General features: G+C 45.5%; 1 protein-coding gene across 3 annotated transcripts in view; it reads right to left on the minus strand.

Moving 5' to 3' along the window:
- The window catches only part of PLD1 (phospholipase D1), a 72,927-nt gene that overhangs the window by 18,538 nt on the left and 36,276 nt on the right, over positions 1 to 18,113 (minus strand). For 2 of the 3 annotated variants that reach the window (XM_056498498.1, XM_056498497.1), the window contains 13 exons: positions 15,850 to 15,908; positions 15,263 to 15,355; positions 12,737 to 12,889; positions 11,917 to 12,066; positions 11,055 to 11,138; positions 9,740 to 9,821; positions 7,662 to 7,772; positions 6,243 to 6,452; positions 5,155 to 5,371; positions 4,125 to 4,238; positions 2,020 to 2,148; positions 1,601 to 1,719; positions 1,324 to 1,437 (listed from right to left, as the gene is read on the minus strand). In XM_056498498.1, coding sequence (XP_056354473.1) covers positions 1,324 to 1,437; positions 1,601 to 1,719; positions 2,020 to 2,148; positions 4,125 to 4,238; positions 5,155 to 5,371; positions 6,243 to 6,452; positions 7,662 to 7,772; positions 9,740 to 9,821; positions 11,055 to 11,138; positions 11,917 to 12,066; positions 12,737 to 12,889; positions 15,263 to 15,355; positions 15,850 to 15,908 — 1,635 coding nt within the window. The remainder of the gene's footprint in view (positions 1 to 1,323; positions 1,438 to 1,600; positions 1,720 to 2,019; positions 2,149 to 4,124; positions 4,239 to 5,154; positions 5,372 to 6,242; positions 6,453 to 7,661; positions 7,773 to 9,739; positions 9,822 to 11,054; positions 11,139 to 11,916; positions 12,067 to 12,736; positions 12,890 to 15,262; positions 15,356 to 15,849; positions 15,909 to 18,113) is intronic. The other variant, XM_056498499.1, reaches the window with a different exon arrangement.

Genomic DNA, 18,113 nt, shown 5'->3' on the forward strand with positions numbered 1-18,113 from the left:
CACCGTTTGAGCTCCATCCTCCTCTCCCACAGCCTGATGCTCTGAGCCAGCAGCTGGACTGAAGAGAAGCTGGATCTAGGTTGTTCTCAGTTTAATTTCTCCTTTGGGAACTGCCTCCAGTTCTGTAATCAGTAGAGCTTAACTTTTTGCTACAGCAAACCTCATGATTTAGAAGTTGTGGCTCATCTTGCGGTTGAAGTGAGTTCAGGGGACACAAGCCCCATCACTTCCATGAGAACAAGATTTCCCAAAAAGCTTGTGTCAGACACAGACAGGGAGGCATTTACAGCCACAGGGAACAGGATGATGCCTGAAGGGGACTACTTCCCAGCAAGCTGGGAGCCTTGCTTTGGAGGCTGATGTAAAACACCCCAGATCCCTGACACAAGATCCCCGTGCTGCCCATCCCTCACACCACACAGAGAGGAGCAGACAATGCCCTGGCAATCCACAAAACCAGAAAAAAGCATCTTATTTCACTAAGCTTCCCCAAGCAGTGATGTCATCTGGGCAGACCACTCCTTACAAAGAGCAAAGTCATGCATTTCTCCTGGTTTTGGTCTAACTGCTCTTACTTCATACATCTTTCATCCACAGAGACACACAATGGTTTTGCTGCTTCAGCATAACTATTTTGACTTTGTACTCTTTAACAAGTTCATATTTCTGTTGGGTAACAGCAGTATTCAAGTATGTGCACTTGATAGAGCAAACTGTGCTTTTAAACAGAGCTATCTTGGCAATTCTGACTGTGAGACTGATTGGCACAAATCAGACTGTGGGCTGACTGTGTGGAACTGCAGAGAACCCCCAGGGGTGGCAGGGCTGCATAATAAAGTGCAGAGGAAGCTCAAGGCAGAAAGCAGCGGCCACAAGACTCCACTGCTGCTGGGCTCTCAGTGACCACCACCCGTCTGGGACAGACATCAGAGCCTGGCAGGCTGCTCTGACATCTGAGATAAATACTCAGTGGGTAACCTCAACCCATCAGGACTTCTCAAATCATAAAGCCCAAATGTTAGGTGTTAGATGAAGAGCAGCAGAAACAAACCATTAAACCACACAGCTTTGCAAAGTCACAGTGTTCCCACCACTTGAGCACTGCATATACTTTAGTCTCCTTACCTCAAAGGTGAAGATTTAAATTAATGCCCCTCTACTAAAAGAATTGCATTATTCTGTTGCTGTTGAGGTTCTGATCACCTAATCTGTGAGTTGAATTAGGTAAGAGTATTGCAAGTTCTGTCAGGCATTCAAACTTCCTGGGAGGATACAGAACAAGCCCTCTGAGGAGTATGTGAGCAGGGGACCATCAACACCCACCTGGACAGTGGCAGGAACAGCCTCAGGCACCTGATACTTCAATTCATGAGCAGTTTGCTGAGATTTTGGCAGCAGGAATGGGTAGGACAGGGACCGGTATTTGGGTTTCATTATCTGCACAGGGGGGAAAGAAACAGATAAAGAAAAAATGCTTGAAAAAATGCTTGCAACAGATAAAGAAAAAATGCTTGCAAAATATCAGATGCCTACAGAGGGCAGGGGGATGAGGCAAGGCTGTGCTTAGCTCTGTGCCCCCAGCAGTGCCACCCACACCCACCTTGGTGAAGTTCCAGCGCTGGATGAAGTGCCGGGCGACGTCGCGCGCGGCGCGGCCGTGCACCGCCGAGGAGATGTCGTGCCAGGGCATCCTCGGCGTGGTGTACCTGTCAATGAAGTCTGGGGGACAGGGGAGCATGGCTGAACTTCCTCAGACAAAGAACATGAGTGTGGAAAAGCACAGCACCCCCCTCCTCAGACTGAGGGGTCTGAGACATAGCACCAAGCAGCCCCAAGGCAGATGACTTGGACTGCAACAGCATAACTGGCCCTAAAACCCCTCAAAGGGAGTTCTGCTGCTTTTTCCTAGAAACCAAACCAAATCAGCCTTGTTACCTCTGGCTTGGAGGCAGGAAAAAAATTATCTGAGAACAAAAAGGTGCAGAAGAAAGTTTGGGGGAATGAAAGACTTCCACTCACCAGCAAAAGGCTTGTCAAGTTGAACCCAGTCTTTAAAGACAAAGTTGCAATAGTCCTTTCCATGCCAGAACCTGGTTTCCCCAAGCAGCTCTCCAACACCAGTCTTCAGGCTACGGATGGATCCTTTATCTGTCCCAGGCAAATAAAACAAAAACATGCTCCAAAGTCATGGCCATCCATTGCACACAGCAGTGAGAGTCTCACAGCCATGGAACAGCACTGGTGGGACCTGCCAGTCCTAAGCAGCTGAAGCTGGTTTCTGTCTAGTCCTCCTGTTACTTTCCCTTGATATCTGTTAGTAATTTTTCTCCCTATTTTAGTATTTTTTATACAATCAGAAGAGGCTAAACATAGGAGTCTGTCATGGAAATGAAAAGCAGATGCTGAATTTTATCTTGGACTACATCACCCGATAACCATTTGCCTTTCCCCAGTTCAATAACAACTAAATATTCCCATATGGCAGTCCACATCATGTATATCATCTACTTCATATATTTTACATTAACAGTGAGCTAATTCCATCTTCTCTACTAGCGAGTTTATTATTTTGCCTCACTAGCAGGGTGCGTCTTGTCTAATAGAAGTATTTATTATCTAGAATAAGATGTTCATGTTCCCTCCTGAAGTATTGTGGGGTTTTTTAGTATAAATTTGTTCTTTCCAAATAGCAGCATGATTTTTTATACAATTTTACATGTTGAACAAACAGATCCTGAGTTCCAAATTCATGCTGATTAAAAATGGTCTAAAATATTGTACACAGGGATATTCCCTCCTAACAGGATCCCTTTTCCAGAGCACATATTTTTAGGCAGTGAACTCTTTTTTCCTCACTCTTAAAAATTCCAAAAATGTTGGCCTAGACCATAAGCAGTTAACTGTTGTTATTTCCTGATCTTGAGAACAGCCTTCATCTGTGACACCAAATACTAACACATTAATTACACAGCAATGCCACGACCTGAAACCTCCTCCTAACCCAACCACACCACCAGGTAACCATAAGACCCCTTAGCACACAGAAAAAACAACTTTTAACAGTCAACAAAACACACACTGGCAGCAGCTCAAGACCAGGGGACACAAAGCAAGCCCTGCCAGCGCCGCTGTGACCCTGCCGAGCTGAGCTGAGCCAAGCCATGCCAGAAATGTCATGCAGCAGGTTTGCACCACAGCTGCTTGGGAAGCTGGAGCTTCTAATGAGAGTCCAGGTGGAGCTGGGGAATCACTGACTCGACATGCTGGGTGGGAATGGGGATGTGTGGGACACAGGCCAGCACAGGCTCCGTGAGCGATGACTGCACAGTGACTCATGAGTGAACAGGAAGGCACAGGGGAGACTGCACCTTGCCTTCACAAAGACATGGAAATGCTGTGCTGCCTGCCACTACTTTGTAACCAATGTTTTATAATTGGCAATTAATGCCTTAGAGGAAGATGTTTGCAAGAGGATGATGCTGAAGAACTGCTCCTCACTCCATTCCTGAACCTACATGCATGTTGGAAAGGTACCAACACTGGGACAGGCCCTACCAACACCAGTCCAGAGGTGGGGACAGCTCAGTACTCACAACCACCCAACTCCTGTCTCAACTGAGTGTGCTTTCCTTGGTTTTAACTAGAAGGAAAAGAGGGGACAAAAGTCTTTGTCCAAACATAGGACTGGCAGTAGCCACTCGTTGCTTCCTCTCTCTGTTTGCATATCTTCCTGCATCAGGTTTATTTTAAAAATATCCAATATAGAACTTCCCAGTTCCAGTAACAGCTCTTTCCTTAACAGGATGAGAGCTACTGAAATCACCACATACCAGAATCAGAACTATTTCTGCAACTGTTCCCTGCTGTCATTATTGCGAATTTTTTGTTTGCTCGTTTGTTTGATTTTGGTTTGTTGTTGTTGTCGTTTGAGGGTTTTTAATTTGCAATTTCTGGAGAAGGCTCTTCTGCCAGGATGCCCACAGAGGAGGGATAAGGATGCTGGGAGAACAACAAGCAGCAAAGGCTGATCCTGGCACCCAGCCTCACTCTCACCATGGTTATAATGCAAAAACAACAGCAGCTAAAGCCTGAAGGGGTCCGCAGCACTGCCTTCCTTCACTTACCCTCCCGAGGCTCAGCGAGCCCCTGTTTGGATTCACTGTGGTGATGGAACATTTTCAGATGGGGCCTTAAACTCTGGATTATATTCGGTTGGCTCCTAGTGGGGCTAGAGTAACCTGCAGAAAGTCAAGATGCTCTATTCATGGCAAAAACACATCCACCTCTGCCATCCTGGTGCTTGCTCCTGTCTGAAGATACCTGGCAGACAGGAACTCAAACCAGATGTCAGTTTGCTGAAACTAAAGTGACTGCCAGGCAAAGGACCAAATTCAGGACCCAGCTGGTTTTAACCCAAACAATTGTTAATGAAGTACAAAGCCATGGCTGTGTCCTGAGCTGACTGCAATCAAGACCCCCATAAGGAGCCAGAGGCAAGAGAAAAACTTGCAGGGAGGGGATGGAAATTCCAGTAAGTTCCCTCATCCTCAGGAGCCGAGGACTTCCAGGAAGAATTTCATTCTGTAGTAATTGCCAAGCTGATCTTTGTAATTTTGGCACTGAAGTTATCTTTAATGTCGGGAATTAAAAGCTGCATTTAAATATTCAACTGTTGAACAGACTTTTCTCTCTAGTAAATTTAGAATATTTCCATTTAAATGAACTTATTTAAAACCTAGCTTTTAACACTAGTCTACAAGACGGGATAATCTCAGTCAAAAATTATTTGCTTGTTATAATAAATCCAAGTTGAAAAATGAGATTCCATTCTCTCTTGCAGGAATGAATACTTTCCAACAAAACAAACATTAAGAATAACATACACTGTATGACATCATCTGATGGCTCATGAAAATTGCTAATTAGTTAATTAAAAAAAAAAAACAACACATAAAACCTTTCTTCTCTATTTAGCAGTGACACAAATTTACATGTTGACTACACACACCTATTATTCTGATAGTTAGGTAACTTGTCAACTTTCCTTCCATACAAAGGACACATTGCCTCAGAAATCATGAGAACGTGCACATACACCCACCCATCCACCTCCACACATCCTTTATATACATTATTTAGCTGAACATCACTTACTTGACTCACTGTCGATGCTGCTGACGCTGTCAGCGTGGTGGATGCCGTGCTTGTGCAGGTGCTTGTAAATGCTGAACCTTGAAAACTTTTTGGGTTTTCCTACTCCTTTCATTTTTGATGTGTCTGGGGCATCATCAGCATTTCTCTCAAACAAATGGCTCTCTGGGGCCAGAGTTTGAGGCTGCAGTGGGACATGTTCAGTTGATTCTGCTGCAGACTTAAAGGACATAAGACATGGCTGCAGGTCAGGTATGAAGAGGTTCCCCTTTAGCTACAGATTCTCGTGCAGATCAGTGCTCAGAAACAACCATGAGCCAAATTTTTCTCTGTGGCAGACACACTTTGGTAGGAACTGTGACATATGGTCCTTCCCCACTGCTTTCTGGGGAGTCTGTACTGAGGAGGCACTTGCCAGGAAAGCCTAGTAATATTAGCAGCATTTAGATCCATAAACTTACTCTGGATTATTGCCCCCCTTGAAATTCTCATCAACTAGACCTCTCAAATTATTAGAAATTAGAAATTATATGAGAAATTATTATTAGAAATTATATGTGGTTGCATACAGACCCAGGTTAGCAGAAAGCTCAGCAAACAAGGCACCTGCTGAGGGCACAAACAACAAACATCAAAGAGCACTTTGCAAATGCTTACTCTGCATTTCTAAGTTTTGTTAAGAAAAGAGAGGTTGCCCAGATGTGGATGTGGATGCCCCATCCCTGGAAGCATTCAAGGCCAGATTGGGCAGGACATGGAGCAACCAGTCTAGTGGAAGGTGTCCCTGCCCATGATGGAGGTAGAAACAATATGATCTTTAAGGTCCCTTCCAACCCAAAACATTCTATAATTTTAAGAACACAGACTTCAAATTGTGGCTGCTTTTCCAAGCTCCAGGGGAAACCCATCTCTCTTATCTCTGTGCCCTAGCAGGGGCTTGTCAGCGCCTAGCCCTAAAGAGTCACTTGATGCTTAGATCCTTCCTCTCACCACTTATTTGTCATTAAAGCTCCAAAACCCGCTCAGAAGAGAACACAGCCCATTCACCCCTGCCCCAGCCCTGCTGTGGCTGACCATGGCCCCCCACTTACTGCCAGGTTGGCGGTGGACACCGACTTGGTGGCGGCGGAGGCGCGCTTGACGCTGCCCACGTCGGTCAGGCGGTGCTCGTCGTCGTCCCAGCGCCCGTAGGCCAGGTCAATGCCACCCACGAACGCCACCGACTGGTCAACGATCACCAGCTTCTCGTGGTGGGCCCACAGGTACACGGAGGAGGACACGTGGTCTGGGTGCCTCATCACCTGTGAGGAAAGCAGCACTCGAGCTCAGCATTGCTGTCAAATTGAAATCCTTCCAGGCAGAGAGCTGTTCTGGCTTTTCTGGCTCTTTGGGGTAATGGGGAAATGCTGGAGTTGTTACTGGAAGCTACTCAATTTCCCCATAGCTGGTATCACCCATATGGCAGGCAGGTGTTTCCCTAGAATGCAGGAATCTCAAGCAGCAATGATTACTGATGTTGGGATAGGTCACTCTTACAACAGCTTCATAGGAGGACCACAGTCAAAGAAACTGCTTCAGCTGAGCTGTAATAGCTGAGCTTTCGAACACAGAGCCTGCTCTGAAAGAAAACAACAGACTGGTGATCTGAGTCACTTCTTTGGTTGTTGTCACCACACAAGTGAAATGAGAAGTCGGGTGGTTTTTTCCCCCCACTTAAAATCAAGTTGTTTGGCATTTGTTTAGGGATTTCTTTTTGACAAATGTCTACAGAACCCCTAATTCCTGTATCTAAGCTCAGAGTTTTATTTATGATGATAGAGCCACTAGACCAGCTTCCTGGAGAAAAAGCTACCAAGTTTCACCTGGCTGCTCCCAAAATCTGCGACACAACTTGTGCATATCATCCAATTTTGCTGCAAAGATGATGAATGGATGCTTCCCTTCGCTGTGACAACTGATCAAGTGAAAATAAACCAATTATTCTAGCATAACAAGTATCTTACTGCTCATTAAGGTGCATGTGTCTCTAAGAGACTATCTACTGGTTGTCTGCCACAGCTGATTTTCTGCTTGGTGCCAGAACAGCAGTGTAACAGCACAGGACAGGGAAATGCTGTTCTTCTGTGGTGGGAACATTAATGCCCAGTGTTGACTCTCATTATCCACATTTAAGCAGAAATGCTGAAATGAGACAACACTCTCAAATTTTAATTTTCCATTTGATGTAACCCATTAACTTGTCACATGAAATACACTTATTGGGAATTAAGGCGAACAGTTGCTTTGGCAAATCTAAACTAAGAAATTTTATGTTCCATTAGATCCTAAAGAAATGAAGTTGCCAGATGTGGCAGTCACTACATGGATGTGTCTTGTCAGACTATTCCCACTGCAATGGTGGGAAACACTCCTGAACTTGCAGCTCCCACCCAAATACACCAGGGTCAGCACCAGCCATCAAGAACAACTGAATGCAAACACCCTCCACACAGCCCTGTGCAATTCATTACCTTGATGTTTGGATGGAGGTGCATGAGGGTCCGCTTGCTGTATTCACTGTTGATCCCCAGGGCAAGCTCCACCTCTTTGTACAGCATAACAAAAATTCTCACTCCTTGTTGCTGTTGAAATAAAAAAGAACACATGGAATGCAGGCACATCAATGAATACAGTTTTTTTCCAAAGGGAGGAACAGCTAAGAGGCAGTAAATGTGTTGTGTCTGCTGATGGAAATGCTGACTGAAGTTACTTGCTCCTGGTTATGCTCTTTCAGATCCTCCATGGGGACCCCATATCCTGGTAGGACCAGCCTGCTTGGGAAAGCTCTCCAGCTTTCTGAGAAGGGCTCAGTACCTGGGTTTGTATGGGTTTTGTTGTTTTTGTCTGAGCCATGCCAAGGCCCATCCACAGGTCATTCCTACAGCAGCTCCTTTTACACACCCTTTGAGGTAGATTTTCCAAGCATGATTCACTCCAATCATGTTCATCCACTGAAGTTCAGTGATCTGCTGCTTCATGCTGCCCTGAGGCTTGCCCTCAGTTAAATGTCCCTGCAGGATGACAGTGAGGACACACTGACATGCTCCACCTGAAGGGGATGTCACCAACTCAGCACCAGCAAAGAGATTCACTCTGCTGGTAGAGATAAACAAGCTCCTGCAATTGAGCATTGAGCAGTACCTAAAAACATGGTGCTTTTTGTGACCAGCATTGTATCCAAGAACTCTTGTTAAAGCATTTTCAAATGTGCCAAGTGCCTCCCAAACCTTGGCAAATACTGGTCACACACTGGGACACCTCCACTTCCCATAAATCAGCATGGATTAAAAGCTTGCCAGCTAAAACTTGGAACCCTAAACTTGCCACAGCCTTTTGAATTCCTATTCCCAGCAAGCTGCTACCAAGAGCTAAGGCAAATTGTGGATGATATTCTGATCTCCACTGCACCCAGGGGGGTCCAAGGCAACACTGCACATACAGAAAGGGCAGCCTCACCCCTACACCATGACATCAACTTGCTGACTGCCCTGTTGAGTCAAAAAACACCACAAGTGACAGAGTAAGCATTTCCAGGGGCTGACCTCACTCACCTACGACAATGTTTTTATAACCATAAGAAAATCCACGTCAAAGTCATAAAAAGAAGCCAAATTCCTCCTCTGAGTGAGTGATGTCTTGTGGCTAGTTTATTTTTGCCAGAAAATAAAAGTAATTCCAAATCAACAGCTGTCAGACACAAAGCTCTCATTTTTTACCTAGGTATGTGGAAGAGTGAGGACTGTGATGACAACTGACTTCAAAGGGGAAAGAGTCAAAGACTATTTCAGCATGTCATAGAATCACAGAATGGATTTGGTTGGAAGGGAACTTCAAGACCATCTTGTTCCACCCCCAGCCACGAGCAGGGACATTTTCCACTAGGTCAGGTTGCTAAAAGTGCCACCCAACCTGGCCTTGAACAATTCCAATCACAGCTTCTCAGGCAACCTGTGCCAGGGCCTCACTGCCCTCACAGAGAATAGCTTCACAATATCTAATCTAAACCTGTCCCTTTTTAAAGTCTGTATCCATGTGGACTTCTGCCCTTCTACTACAGCAAGAGTTCAAGAGGTTTCCCAGCCATGGGAATAAGCCTTGTGACTTGCTGCTGATATGGGCAAGCTTTTTAGCACCGGTGTTATCGCAGGGTATGTAAACAGCTGGAGCACTGCCCACACTCATAAACACACCACAAAGTGCTCAGCCCTCCCTGCACCTCTAAATTACATAAATCACATGGAGAGCACAGACAGCAGCAGGTCTTTGACCTACCAGGAACTGAGACAATTGTAAAGCAAGGTTTTGACCTACCAGGAACTGGTAGTTGTAAAGTAAGGCTGAAGTGACCCAAACCTGGGGCAATCAAGAGGAACTACCCTTCTGCCTCTGAGCTCTTCCAAACCCAAACAAGGGAAACAAATCAAAATGTGGTTTTCCAAGGCCATTTGGCAAGAGGCTTTAACTCTCATCTCGACCAAAATGACTGGTGGAAGTGCTCCAGCCCCAGTATGACCCCCTGGCAGGGTGGGTGCAGCTGGAGCTCACTCACTGCTTTCCTCTTGAGGATGCAGTCCAGCCTCCAGCGATTCCCTTCCACCACCGGTCGCTTCATGAAGATTTCTGGGCTCAGCCTAAGAAAATAAAGGTATATAAAAAACACAGCAGATGTAAACTGCAAACAAAGCACCTGCCTAAATAACCAACTTGGGAAGCACAGGAATTGAAGTTTAAATAAAGTGGATGTGAAAGCTCATGTCCCAGAGTGATGCATTCTCCAATAACCTGCTCTTTGTTCTTTAATAACAGAGCATTACAGAGGGCAGGGGACATGTCCAGCACATTCATCTTCATATTCAACAACCCATGAGACCAGGCTGAACAGTGATGTATAAATAGGGAAATTTGGACTCTATCTCTGAAAGAAAGATGCAACAAACAAAACCCTGAGGTAGAGCTGAAAGACATATGCAGACATAAAAAATAAATAAGAGTGGGATTTCAGTTCTCCAGGTACCTGAGCTATCTGAACAGAACAAATTTGTGCTGTATTTTCCTTGCTGCCTAAAGACAAAGCAATAAGATCTCTCAACAGGACATTTTATCGCTTTAAGGACTACAAGAAATAGTTAAGCAATCTCAATCTAACTCCTGCACAACAAGGTGACAGAATTTCACTCCTTTACTTTTGTACCAAGCATGGCAACTTGGGCTTGGATAAAGCATATTGCTACATCCTATTTTTATCTAATACATCAAGACCTAGGCAAGTTTTGGAATTCCATTATACTTTAACAATTGTCTGAATAAAACTCTAAGTAAGAGACAATGGGTCTGAAACGGGATGCTCTTGAACTGCCACCTGATGTTACACAGGGGGAATCCATGAGCACTGAGCAGACCAAAGGGACACACCCACAGGATGCTCTCGCCACTGGCATAAAGCTTCCCAAGGCAGTGAGCAGGAGCTGAAAGGGGATCCCATGCAGGATCCCATGCCAAGAGCACAGTGGAGCATCCCTGTTCCCTGATACACTGAAAGACACCCATGCCCCTCAGATTTGCAGCTATTTACACTCCTGAGGAGCCCCTCAAGACACCACATTTGCAGTTCAGGTGGTGCCTCCGTGCAGTTTCAGGCATTTCCGTGGAGGGAGACAACCAAGCTGTTGATCTGAAGCGTGTGCTTTTGCTGCCAGCTCTCCTGAAAAGGCCTTTGAATACAACACAAGGAGAGGTTTGGGTGTGCTGCCAAACCATCTGGCTGCAGGGCTAGCTGCCATACTGTAGGGCTCCAAACAGTACTGCATTGTCAGGAGCGTCCCCGGAGAGACAGCTGGGCAACACCCAAACATGTCAGTACGAACCACCAATCTGTGATGAAAATTTCTTCCTTAGCAGCTTCCATGGCATTTGCAACGTCTTCAAAGTACCACTTGGCATTGACATACCTGCAAAAGCAAACAGAGTGCAGAGTTATGCCTCCTCCCCTTCATTAAACAAAGTGCACAGCTGAAGAGCGATGGAGTTCCATGTTAATGACATTTATGCTCTCTTCTCAAAAGCAAACACAATCCTAATTTCCAGAATCAGTAGAACATGCAGGGAAAATTCAATGCTGCTACCAGTAGCTTGATGAAACACCACATTAAGGGAATATTAAGTGCCTCTTGGCACTTCTGCCAACTTCACACAATATTCCTGGGTTCTGCTTGACATGCAAGCCAGGTTTGTCTCTCAGGAAAGGATGATGGAATGGTGTTTCCTTTGATTTATGGGAAGTACTCAGGCAGAGGTTGTTGCAAGGCAGGTGTTGCAGGGAAAGCATTGGTCTGCCTCCAGCTAGAATCCAGTTTTTGAGGCACTTCTGGGAACAGATTAGTGCAGTCAGGTTACACTGGGGACAGTAGGATTTCTCAGGGGCTGCTGTGTGCATAAAGCCCAGCCACCCTCCAACTATACCCAGGACTGCATTTATTGATTCCATTTTCCTCTATTTATCCTTACAATGACAAACACCAACACATCTGAATTTAAACAGAACTTGACAAACACAACGAGCTGTGACACAGAGCTCCAGCCACCAGCACTGCCACTCCATCCCTGGTGAAGAAAGCCTCTTTTTTTTTACAACTTCTTTAATTACCACCAGTCCCCACAGCTAGCAAAGGCTACCAGCTGTGCTGATCAGAGCTGGGGTGCTGAGGGCAGGCAGGTAGCAGTGCTCACCACTTGGCCAGGGTGTTCTCCTGCACGGCTGCGTAGGAGCCGAAGCGATGCTCGGTCAGAAAGTCCTTGCCGTGTTTGCGGACGAACTCGTCTATGCCCTGCCTCCACCACTGGGCATGTCTGTAGCTGTTACACTTCAGAATCAGCGACCTGGAAGAGCACAGAGCAGGAGGATGAAGCCATTTCCATTTAATTGGGCTGCTCATCGCTGCCTGTCCATGTTGGTAAATGCATCTGTACCAGTCATATTTTATTTACACAAGAAACAGGGACTTGGCTGTTTTGTTTGCAAAAGAATGCACAGCACTGAGCTGTTCTGAGTGACTAACAGTATTGCACTGCCAAGCACAAAAAACCCACCCATGTTTAAATTATTAGCACCAGCATAACATGGAGTTGGAGCCAGCTAACGTTGTATTTTTGAAGAGATCAATTTATACTGTGCGCTAACATGAAAATGTTAAATATCTCTTTATCTCCCACTAGCATGTCTTTTGAGTAATACTCCATTGGGATGCAGAAGAAAAACATTCCTGCTTGCAGCATAAAGAGAACAGAGTGCCTAAAAAATTACCTAAGTAATTACTGCCAAACCAGACTGTGCAACTCAGCATGCAGGACCCAGCAATAACCACAGGGATGGACAAACAGGCTCATTAAGACATGGGAAATCATCAGCATTAGGGTCGAATCCCCAGCAGGTCTGAGCACACCACCAGCAGCCACCCAGGCCTGTTAACCCCTCCTGCAGGGCAGCATCGATTCCTCCTTAAAAAAGCAAAAGCAAACTAAAATGGGACAAACAAAGTTGTTTTCTTACCTGGAGAGATTGTCGATCTGCAACCCGTATTTAGTTTCTGTTTCTTTCTGGCCTATCTTGATGTTGAATTCCTTATCGACCAGCAGGACAAAGGAAATGGCCCCTGAATCAGGCTTCATGTACATCAGGAACGAGTCCTTCACCACCAGCCACCTGTACAGACACAGCAACCTGCATTTCACACCCATGCCAGGCCTCAAAATGTGAGCTACGAAAAGAGCTGCTAAAATGGGAAAGTGCTTCTTCAAAACACATGCAAATCATTTATCAGGGAAATCTACTAAACGGAAATTATTCTCAGGAGCTAGACTAGAGGGTGGTTTTCTTGAGCAGGAAATTTTATGAACTTGAGTAATGAGTTTTAACTCAATATACAACTTTTAGAGGATATAACTGACTCCTTTTTACAGGAGTCTTTAAAAATACAGGTTCCCTTGTTTAACAAAACCCATGAGAACCTCCCTGGTCATAAACCTCCAAGCACAAGGTAAGGTGCCACAAGGATTCCTCCATCCCTGATTTTTATTCAGCTTGTATGCTATATGGGAGTTATTTGACATTTCTATTAATTCTGATGCTAGGATCACTTTCACTCCTATCCAAATAAACGAACAAGGCATTTTGGAAATCTTTTATTGCCAAGCAACAGGCACCCTGTTAGAAACACATGAGGAGGGATGACCAGCAGGTTTTACATAAATACTGTAGCCTGAAGGCAACTCTAGGGAAAAACCACATTTTTTACTGTGAATGGCATTTCTAATTTTTTCTCCCCCTGCAGCGTAGCTGGGGTAACCAGCCACCTCTGTCCCACACAGGTCTCCATCACCAGGCCTTTGCTTCATTCTTCAGCACACCAAGAAACACACAAAGCAGCAAAAACACTGCAAAAATCTGTTCATTCTTGTATCTTTAGTAACAGCCTCAGCTCCTCAGCTACTTCTGTAATTTTTTATTAGATCCCGTAATTTTTTTTTCTTGCTTTCAGGGCTCTGAAAGAGGCCTGGCATCACCTCTCATTTGGTGCCAAAATACCTCCCCTCTCCATTTGGCCTATAATTTCACTCTTAAACATCCCACAGGGTATATTTCCAAATATTCTCCCTTCTGTTTCTCCCAGGCAGCTCTACATGCCTGAAGAGTCCTGGCTGTGCCCATTCACAGCTTCACCCCACCATCCTCCTCCATGTCCCAGAATCCTTCCTTTAAATAACTCTCTCTGGGAAATATTACTGTTATTTGCTTATTTATTGATGCATAAACCATCAGTCCCAGTGGGCTAAGATGGGAATGCAGCATCTCACTTGTGATATTCTGCACACAATCCCACTCAAACACTTCTCCTATCCCCTTTCTAGGCTCTAAAGAAAAATGGAGATCCATCAGAGCTGGATGTGCTACTGCCCCCACTACAGCCTGAGCTCTGGACAATACAAGAAAGGGTTAACTGAGGAGTATCAAGAGGAAAAGGCATTTTTTCCCCGTAAAAGAGAAGAATTTGTGACGGTTTAATGATTTGACCTGAAAGGAGGTCACATCTTTATCTCCTTGTGCCCTCATTATAGAGATCTTCTGCAAACCTAAATTAAGAAATGTTGGAAAGATTGTGCAGAAATAGGACCTTTTCTTCACAGGAAATCAGAAAGCTTTTGTTAGAAAACAGAACTATTACAAATAAAACTAATGAGAGCCCTTGGGTGATCACAAATCCAAAGGTGCATAATGCCTGGGGAAGCTCCATTGACTAAGAAATTGTTGCTGTGAGGCAGATATGGATATTTAGATTTTCAAATGGAAAGATTTGCCTGGGAAGGGCATGCTCCAGGAAATACACCCTGCATTTTTTGGAGGCTGCCTGGTAACACAGGTACTCCCCCACAGCACACATCTCCCAGCCCCTGGCAACACTGAGACCTCACACAGAGGGTAAAGGGATGGGAACAGCAAATGATGTCTGTCTGCAGCAGGAAGGGACATGGGAACAGGAGAAAACATTGGGATTCAATAGCTGCAGTAATAATCAAGAGGCAATGTATTTAATGCCAAGGTTAATTGCACCAAACAGCTCCTTAGTACTGCAGGTCACGTCTGATTTGATCCTGCCCTTAAGCAGTCCAAAGAGTGTTTCAATTAATTGATTTTCATTTTGTAAATTGAGGAAGGGAAGCTCAGAAAGCCAGGCTGAAATCTGCCAGGGGCAGGTCACCAGCCACATTCCCTCCTGAAGGCACAGAGCCACCTGTGCTCCTGCAGCTTTCCCTGCTGAGGGAGGTCACTGCCATTTCTGTCAGCTCTAGGAAATCCTAGATCTTCTCTGGAGTAACATGTCCTTTCTGTGAACTCCAAAGGAGAAAAAAAAAACACCACACAGAAGGGTGAGGCAGGGAACAGCCCAAGGGCCCTTATAAAAAAACCAGGATTCTCTCTCACAGATTCTCACAGATTTTTTAGGAGAAAAAGACAAACGGGGATTTTTGTGTGCCCAGGGAGCACATGGCATCCCCCTCCCCGGCACCCCAGCAGTACCTTTTGGACCAGCGGTAGCACATCCTCCCTTGGCCGCAGCAGTTCAGGCCGGGAATGCGGTGGCCCCCCGAGCGCTTCATGATGAACCCTTCTCTGCAAGCACACAACAGGGTCAGCCTGGGGGATGTGCCCCACCTGGAGGGGCAGGAGGGATTTGGAGAGGAGCTGCTTGAACCCCCAGCACTTGTGCGCCTAGGGCTGGTTCCTGTCACCTCCAACTGTGCCCTGAAAGCTGGATGAAGGGCAAAAATAACCCCCCAGAAGAAAATAATGGAGTTTTAAGAAGCACAGAGTCCCAGTTTATAGCACAGGAAGGAAAAAATTAAGTGGCTCAAGAGGGAGGGTTGCAGAGAGGCAAGGGTGGAAACCCTGTAAGTGGTGTCTCACAAAGCAGCCCACTCCTCAATAACATTTCTACAAACTGTAGCATTTCTGTCTGAACAGTAGTAATTTTTCATATCTAGATGGCAAAATATTCCCCAGACAGTTAGTGCTGAGAAAGGAAAGCCATTAATTTTAATAGTATTTATGTATAAAGCCATGCTCCTAGTGAATCATAACTCACAAAGACACAGCTCACAACTCACATGCCCTTCGGTCCCAGGTCGTGGATGAATGACAGCTGGCTTACTCCAACAAACTCCATCTGGGAAAGAAAAACAGATTCCCCCATCTTTATAATCCTGAAATCCAGATTTTTTTTTGCTTCATCAAAGTGACTTGCCATAAAGATCTACAGAACATCCTGAGCAGATGGCAGCCACCATCACTTAAGTATCATCAAGAAGACCAAGGGAAGTATTCTTTCTGTTAATTTATTTTAGATGTACTTTGGAGAACTCACTTCTGGACAATTAAACTCCAATGTATCACAGGGACTCACTCCCTGGTATTCTCCCTCCTGGATCTTTGGCTGAAATAAGGACTCAAGTTTGACACTGTTCAGGGGGTCTGTGTGATCTGTGTGGCTGCCTGAATCCTCTCCTTCCTCCAGGGACTCTCACAGAAGGACTGGAAAGGAAATGAGGACACACATCCAGAGCTGGGAGCACCCTTTAAGCCCCTTGCCCCATGGAGACAGTACAGGAGGGTTCAGCCACACAACCCATGAGCATCCTCCAAAGCCACTGGAGCAGGTCAGTGCTGGACACACATGCCTGCCCATCTGGTTCCAGGAACTGACAATCCACAGGAAAACCACAGTGGGGCAGGAGGAGAGCAAGTTCAAATCCCAAACTCAAGGAACCTGCCTCCTCATGGCTCCTCCTGCTTCAGCAGGGATTGCAGGGAACACAAAGCGAGCAAAGCTGGTGAGAAAGCTCAGCATGATTACGTTCACCTCTAAAAATAGGACACTGGGCAATTTCCACCAAGCAGGCTTTTCTTGGCACAGCAGGACATTCCTGGCAGTCTAATGGATATTAGCCCTGGGCCCCTTTAGCAGGGAGAAACATTCTGCCAGGGTGTCCTGTGCAGGACAGGGCTGGGGCAGGCACAGGAGTCGTCTTGCACAGCAGAATCTTGTCTGCACCCAGACACTTCTAATTTATTATCACATTTATTGTCTGAGTGCAGAAAGGTGCTCAGGGCAGGGTAAGGGCAGGTGTCACTGTCCCTTTGGCCAGCAGCAAGCCAGAGGGAACCTCTAACAGCACATTTTGGCAATGAACCCTGCTGGGGCTGCAGTCCAGGGCTCAGCCCAGGCCCCTGATCACAGCTGGGACTGGAGGCAGCCTTGGTACCAGCTTCAGGACATGCCCACCCACACCCACAGCAACTCCAAGGAAAGGCTTTCTCTTCTCAAGGAAAGGGCCACTGTCATCTCTCTTTGGCAAACCAGCCTCAGGGTCCTCAACAGCAAAACCCAATTTTGCACAGGAATTACATGGGTGGACCCTAAGTCTCAAAGACATTTGCAGACACCAAGTATAACAAAAAGTATCAGTAAATTTGGGGTCAAAGTCCATCTTGCTGTTATGATGAGGTTAAGCACAGGCTCCCTTCCCAATACTATCATTTTCCCCCAGAAAACAGCAATAGGATCGAAGATCCTTCCATCTCCTCATGCTCAGCTGCTCCTGGGACCTTCCCAAAATTCGCCTGTCAGCCAAGGCCATGGAGAAAAACAAAAACACTACTGCTTTCCTCTGAGTATCTCAAGGACATAAAGCAATCTCTACTCAGCTGAGGCAATTTCAATGCTTTGATTTTAGGGTGATTTCAGCCTGTTTTCAGGAAGTGGTTAGTACAAGTCATTCCATGCTATTTTACCAACCATCTTGCTCTCTCTGTTCTCCTTAAGTTTTCTGGAAAAGCATCAAGTGTGACCAATGAATATTTCAGCTGTTTCTTGCAGCAACACTCAAAGCAGGGTAGGAAGCACCTGAAAAAATCCAGTGTACCCTACAAGCCCTTATCAGAAGTCCCAAGCAAATTCTCAGGCCAGTTCTTTGCCTGGATCCCATTTTAACTTCTTCATGGCATTTCCTATCAGACAAATCAGAAACCCAGACATCTCTCTCACAGTGGGCATACACACAAAAAAAACAAATAAATGTCAAAACCCTTTGAAAATGCTGGCTGGAACCAGAAAACTGGCAGGAATTTGAGGAGCAGTGCATGCAGAGAAATAATTGTCCACAAAGAAGAAAACCAAGAGGAAAAATTAGTTGCAGATACAGAACTACCACTACATAAAAGAAAAAGAAAGATTGTCTGGCAGCACAACCTCCTCTTCAGCCAAGCAGTCTCTGGAACAGCAGCGACAGGAGCCCATCCAACACACTGATCAGGCGTTGGTTTGCAAAAAAGAAAAAAAAACTAAAACCTTAAATAAATTCCTGCAGTGAGA

The sequence above is a fragment of the Oenanthe melanoleuca genome, chromosome 9, assembly GCF_029582105.1.
Source record: "Oenanthe melanoleuca isolate GR-GAL-2019-014 chromosome 9, OMel1.0, whole genome shotgun sequence".
Taxonomy (NCBI): Eukaryota; Metazoa; Chordata; class Aves; order Passeriformes; family Muscicapidae; genus Oenanthe; species Oenanthe melanoleuca.